Raw genomic sequence first — 6,972 nt, 5'->3', positions numbered from 1 at the left:
AACAAAAAAAATCATAGTTTTGACCCATCGGTTCCAAAAGCCATCCCTACGCACCAGGAGAGGATGCAATCAATTTGCCGGCTGTCAGGATCCCGGCAGTCAGGATACCCATAAATTGAGAATGGAATCTGTGTGAGCACAGTGAGCCAATGAGCCCGCAAGGGGACTCTTAGTGCTTGCCCCGCTGCCAGCATTCTGGCGGGCGGGATGCTGCTGTCGGTATCGTGACAGCCGGCATCCCGCTGGTAAAAAGTATGTAACCCATCAGGATTGTGTCAGGGAGAAAAGGCAGCAGCAGATCCTGGAACACTGGACACAACAAGTGACCCAGGGGGTCTGAATACTTCTGCAATTGTGTTGTTGATTTTCAGTATACAGTAAGGAAATTAAATATGTTTTGTCATTTGGATTTACCAGCAGCAGATGACATAGCAAAACTATCCAGTCTCTGGCTGTATAGCAGAGGTTCTCAAACTCGGTCCTCGGGAGCCCACACAGTGCATGTTTTGCAGGTAACCCAGCAGGTGCACATGTGTATTAATTACTCACTGACACATTTTAAAAGGTCCACAGGTGGAGCTAATTATTTCACTTGCGATTCTGTGAGCAGACCTGCAAAACATGCACTGTGTGGGCCCCCGAGGACCGAGTTTGAGAACCTCTGGTATATAGAGTACGGTAGGGCACACATCTGTGCAGTAACGTGTAATGAACAGCAGGGTCCGCTCTGCACCCATCCACGCTTATGCTCCCTGCAAAGGATCGGTCTTCCCAAACCACGCCCACAACTGTCAGTCACGTCTCTTAGCCCCGCCTCGTCGCACTGTTGCAGGTTGTCATAGCTCCGCCCATTGATCTGCCACCGCTTGGCTCCGCCCGATTTCGCTGACAGTCAGCTGGCAGAGTAGTACGTCACGAGGCAGGCGTGTGCCCCGCCCATGGTGTTCTCGCGAGAGCTGGGGATCGGGGCGCCCTCGCGCTGCTGTCGGTTGCTGGCGGAGGAGAGGCTCGGGGACTCGGAAAAAGTGGAGATACGAAGCGGTGAGAGACACGGGGACCGGGAGCTGACCTTCCAATTGCAAACACACTGTCTGTCACCAACTGCCCTACAGACATGCCGCCCCAAATACCCTAGAGAGTTAGAGAGGGCCCAAACATGGGAGCCGCCCCCCTTTCAGGGAGATTAGGTGGCTAGCCAATAGGAAGCGCTATGTGATAAAGTGGCAGTGTATTCAACCAATGGGGATTTACACAGAGGCGGGATTAGAAAAGGCCTGGGACAGAGTACTAGTTTTTTCACAGACTGTCGCTACTCTCAGCCAACCCTGTCTGCTCCCCCCTCACTCACCGCTGCCTGTGCCTACTCCCAGTGTCTGCTCCCCCCTCACTCACTGTGCCTACTCCCAGTGTCTGCTCCCCCCTCACTCACCGCTGCCTGTGCCTACTCCTAGTGTCTGCTCTCTCCTCACTCACTGTGCCTACTCCTAGTGTCTGCTCCCCCCTCACTCACTCACTGTGCCCACTCCTAGTGTCTGCTCCACTCTCACTCACCGCTGCCTGTGCCTACTCCTAGTGTCTGCTCTCTCCTCACTCACTGTGCCTACTCCTAGTGTCTGCTCCCCCCTCACTCACTGTGCCTACTCCTAGTGTCTGCTCCACTCTCACTCACCGCTGCCTGTGCCTACTCCTAGTGTCTGCTCTCCCCTCACTCACTGTGCCTACTCCTAGTGTCTGCTCCCCCCTCACTCACTGTGCCTACTCCCAGTGTCTGCTCCCCCCTCACTCATTCACTGTGCCTACTCCCAGTGTCTGCTCCCCTATCACTCACTGTGCCTACTCCCAGTGTCTGCTCCCCCCTCACTCACTGTGCCTACTCCCAGTGTCTGCTCCCCCCTCACTCACTGTGCCTACTCCCAGTGTCTGCTCCCCCCTCACTCACCGCTGCCTGTGCCTACTCCTAGTGTCTGCTCTCCCCTCACTCACTGTGCCTACTCCCACTGTCTGCTCCACTCTCACTCACCGCTGCCTGTGCCTACTCCTAGTGTCTGCTCTCCCCTCACTCACTGTGCCTACTCCTAGTGTCTGCTCCCCCCTCACTCACTGTGCCTACTCCCAGTGTCTGCTCCACTCTCACTCACCGCTGCCTGTGCCTACTCCTAGTGTCTGCTCTCCCCTCACTCACTGTGCCTACTCCTAGTGTCTGCTCCCCCCTCACTCACTCACTGTGCCTACTCCCAGTGTCTGCTCCCCCCTCACTCATTCACTGTGCCTACTCCCAGTGTCTGCTCCCCCCTCACTCACTGTGCCTACTCCCAGTGTCTGCTCCCCCCTCACTCACTGTGCCTACTCCCAGTGTCTGCTCCCCCCTCACTCACTGTGCCTACTCCCAGTGTCTGCTCCCCCCTCACTCACTGTGCCTACTCCCAGTGTCTGCTCCCCCCTCACTCACTGTGCCTACTCCCAGTGTCTGCTCCCCCCTCACTCACTGTGCCTACTCCCAGTGTCTGCTCCCCCCTCACTCACCACTGCCTGTGCCTACTCCTAGTGTCTGCTCTCTCCTCACTCACTGTGCCTACTCCTAGTGTCTGCTCCCCCCTCATTCACTGTGCCTACTCCCAGTGTCTGCTCCCCCCTCACTCACCGCTGCCTGTGCCTACTCCTAGTGTCTGCTCTCTCCTCACTCACTGTGCCTACTCCTAGTGTCTGCTCCCCCCTCATTCAGTGTGCCTACTCCCAGTGTCTGCTCCCCCCTCACTCACTGTGCCTACTCCCAGTGTCTGCTCCCCCCTCACTCACTGTGCCTACTCCCAGTGTCTGCTCCCCCCTCACTCACTGTGCCTACTCCCAGTGTCTGCTCCCCCCTCACTCACTGTGCCTACTCCCAGTGTCTGCTCCCCCCTCACTCACTGTGCCTACTCCCAGTGTCTGCTCCCCCCTCACTCACTGTGCCTACTCCCAGTGTCTGCTCCCCCCTCACTCACCGCTGCCTGTGCCTACTCCTAGTGTCTGCTCTCTCCTCACTCACTGTGCCTACTCCTAGTGTCTGCTCCCCCCTCACTCACTGTGCCTACTCCTAGTGTCTGCTCCCCCCTCACTCACTCACTGTGCCTACTCCTAGTGTCTGCTCCACTCTCACTCACCGCTGCCTGTGCCTACACCTAGTGTCTGCTCTCTCCTCACTCACTGTGCCTACTCCTAGTGTCTGCTCCCCACTCACTCACTGTGCCTACTCCTAGTGTCTGCTCCACTCTCACTCACTGTGCCTACTCCCAGTGTCTGCTCCCCCCTCACTCACTGTGCCTACTCCCAGTGTCTGCTCTCCCCTCACTCACTATGCCTACTCCCACTGTCTGCTCCACTCTCACTCACCGCTGCCTGTGCCTACTCCTAGTTTCTGCTCTCGCCTCACTCACTGTGCCTACTCCTAGTTCTGCTCCCCCCTCACTCACTGTGCCTACTCCTAGTGTCTGCTCCCCCCTCACTCACTGTGCCTACTCCCAGTGTCTGCTCCACTCTCACTCACCGCTGCCTGTGCCTACTCCCAGTGTCTGCTCCCCCCTCACTCACTGTGCCTACTCCCAGTGTCTGCTCCCCCCTCACTCACTGTGCCTACTCCCAGTGTCTGCTCCCCCCTCACTCACTGTGCCTACTCCCAGTGTCTGCTCCCCCCTCACTCACTGTGCCTACTCCCAGTGTCTGCTCCCCCCTCACTCATTCACTGTGCCTACTCCCAGTGTCTGCTCCCCCCTCACTCACTGTGCCTACTCCCAGTGTCTGCTCCCCCCTCACTCACTGTGCCTACTCCCAGTGTCTGCTCCCCCCTCACTCACCGCTGCCTGTGCCTACTCCTAATGTCTGCTCTCCCCTCACTCACTGTGCCTACTCCCACTGTCTGCTCCACTCTCACTCACCGCTGCCTGTGCCTACTCCTAGTGTCTACTCTCCCCTCACTCACTGTGCCTACTCCTAGTGTCTGCTCTCCCCTCACTCACTGTGCCTACTCCTAGTGTCTGCTCTCCCCTCACTCACTGTGCCTACTCCCAGTGTCTGCTCCACTCTCACTCACTGTGCCTACTCCCAGGGTCTGCTCCACTCTCACTCACCGCTGCCTGTGCCTACTCCTAGTGTCTGCTCTCCCCTCACTCACTGTGCCTACTCCTAGTGTCTGCTCCCCCCTCACTCACTCACTGTGCCTACTCCCAGTGTCTGCTCCCCCCTCACTCATTCACTGTGCCTACTCCCAGTGTCTGCTCCCCCCTCACTCACTGTGCCTACTCCCAGTGTCTGCTCCCCCCTCACTCATTCACTGTGCCTACTCCCAGTGTCTGCTCCCCCCTCACTCACTGTGCCTACTCCCAGTGTCTGCTCCCCCCTCACTCACTGTGCCTACTCCCAGTGTCTGCTCCCCCCTCACTCACCGCTGCCTGTGCCTACTCCTAATGTCTGCTCTCCCCTCACTCACTGTGCCTACTCCCACTGTCTGCTCCACTCTCACTCACCGCTGCCTGTGCCTACTCCTAGTGTCTACTCTCCCCTCACTCACTGTGCCTACTCCTAGTGTCTGCTCTCCCCTCACTCACTGTGCCTACTCCTAGTGTCTGCTCTCCCCTCACTCACTGTGCCTACTCCCAGTGTCTGCTCCACTCTCACTCACTGTGCCTACTCCCAGGGTCTGCTCCACTCTCACTCACCGCTGCCTGTGCCTACTCCTAGTGTCTGCTCTCCCCTCACTCACTGTGCCTACTCCTAGTGTCTGCTCCCCCCTCACTCACTCACTGTGCCTACTCCCAGTGTCTGCTCCCCCCTCACTCATTCACTGTGCCTACTCCCAGTGTCTGCTCCCCCCTCACTCATTCACTGTGCCTACTCCCAGTGTCTGCTCCCCCCTCACTCATTCACTGTGCCTACTCCCAGTGTCTGCTCCCCCCTCACTCACTGTGCCTACTCCCAGTGTCTGCTTCCCCCCACTCACTGTGCCTACTCCCAGTGTCTGCTTCCCCCCACTCACTGTGCCTACTCCCAGTGTCTGCTCTCCCCCCCCCCCACTCACTGTGCCTACTCCCAGTGTCTGCTCCCTTCTCACTCACTGCTGCCTGTGCCTACTCCGTGTCTGCTCCCCCCCCTCACTCACTGCTGTGTCTGCTCCCCCCACCCACACTCACTGTGCCTACTCCCAGTGTCTGCTCCCCCCTCACTCACTCACTGTGCCTACTCCCAGTGTCTGCTCCCCCCTCACTCAGTGCCTACACCTAGTGTCTGCTTCCTGCTCACTCACTCTATGCCTACTCCCAGTGTCTGTTCTCCCCTCATTCAGTGCTGTGCATACTCCCAGTGTCTGCTCTCCTCTCACTCACTGTCTGCTCCCCTCTCACTGCTGCCTGTGTCTACTCCCAGTGTCTGCCCCCCCTCACTGACTGCTGCCTGTGCCTACTCCCAGTGTCTGCTCCCCCCTCAGTGACTGCTGTCTGCTCCCCCCTCACTCACTGCTGCCTGTGCCTACTCCCAATGTCTGCTCCCTTCTCACTCATTGCTGCCTTTGCCTACTCCCAGTGTCTGCTCCCCCCTCACTGACTGCTGCTTGTACCTCCTCCCATTGTCTGCTCTTCACTCACTGCTGCCTGTGCATACACCCGGTGTCTGCTCCCCTCTCCCTCATTGCTGCCTGTGCCTACTACCGATGTCCGCCCACTCCTATTTAATACTGCCTGCGATTATTGTATGTCTGCTCCCACCCATCACTGTCTAATGGTCTTGTAGCTCTGAGTGCATGCCTGGTCTATTCCAGCACAGTCTAGTCTGAGTGTTTGTCTGCTGACGCCTGGAGATGCTGGCCTGATCTGTCTGTCTGCTCCCGCCCACCCTGCCTAATTTGAGTGTCTGTGACTTTCTGCAGCCATCCAGTACTGTCTGCTCTTATCCATTGCTGCCTTCTCTGAGTGTCTGCTCTTGCAATGCACTGCTTGGGAAAAGTGGACATCCAGGACTGCGTCTCTGAGTGTCTGTACCCTCCCAGTGCTAACTGCTTTTATTAATTACTGCATGTCTGTACTTTTACCATATCAGCGTGATCTGATCCAAGGGTCTCTTTTCCCGCCCAGAACTGTCGGATATTAGTGTCTGTCTGCTCCCACCCACAGCTGCCTGATCTGAATGTCTGCACGCTCCCAGTGCTATCTGATCTTATTTTTTTTGCACCCAGCCATTACTGCCTGCTTTGATTGTCTTCCTGCTCCGTCCCATGTGCTGCCTGGTCTGCCTGCTTCCAGCCAGCAAACTCTGGTTTCCAGTTCTGCCTACTTTTAATGTCTGACTGATTCCACCCAATGCTTCCTGCTGAGCGTCTGTGTCTGCTCCCACTCGATGCTGACCGTCTGTGTCTGCTCCCACTCGACGCTGCCTAACGAGTGTCTGGGCCTGCTCCCTCCTAGCGTTGCCTGGCCAGAGTGCCTGTGCCTACTCACCTCCAGCTGGCTGGCCTGAGTATGTGTGCCGAACGCCTGAGATCTTGTTCACTTTGGTTGTCCTGGAATAAAATTATCCCTATAGGAGAACTTACTCCAACACCTGACTGAGTGGCAGTTTCTTGGTTCATTTTCTTTGTATGGACAGTATATGATAATATTGGAAACAAGGAAGGAGGTTTCACAATAAGCTGCTACCAGCTAGTATAAGTGAAGCTGACTGAAAAGGTTTGTTGTAGCTTAGATTTACGGATGCCTATCGGATAATTAACGATTGATGGACACCATTGGTGACATAGAATCATCATCTGAAAACCATTGCTGGTTTCACCCATCGATGGCCATTGCTGCTTGTGCTGCACATGGACAGCGGGCTAAGCTCTATACTGTCCGCACTGGATTAAATAAAAAAAAAACCATGGTTGCAACTCTGCCATCAATGGCTGTACCGTCAACCATCGCTTGTTAACCATCGATACACGATGTGTGTCGTAGTGATTGGTATGTTGAA

General features: G+C 56.4%; 1 protein-coding gene across 2 annotated transcripts in view; it reads left to right on the top strand.

Annotated features, from left to right (window-relative positions):
* The first annotated feature begins 901 nt into the window (after nucleotides 1–901).
* ATF7 (activating transcription factor 7) overlaps nucleotides 902–6,972 on the top strand; it is a 218,173-nt gene continuing 212,102 nt past the window's right edge. For both annotated transcript variants that reach the window (XM_063952152.1, XM_063952151.1), the window contains exon 1: nucleotides 902–1,041. In XM_063952152.1, the coding sequence (XP_063808222.1) occupies nucleotides 939–1,041 (103 nt within the window). In that variant the 5' untranslated portion in view covers nucleotides 902–938. The remainder of the gene's footprint in view (nucleotides 1,042–6,972) is intronic.

Source organism: Pseudophryne corroboree, chromosome 2, assembly GCF_028390025.1.
Source record: "Pseudophryne corroboree isolate aPseCor3 chromosome 2, aPseCor3.hap2, whole genome shotgun sequence".
NCBI lineage: Eukaryota > Metazoa > Chordata > Amphibia > Anura > Myobatrachidae > Pseudophryne > Pseudophryne corroboree.
This window is presented reverse-complemented; position numbering and strand designations above follow the sequence as displayed.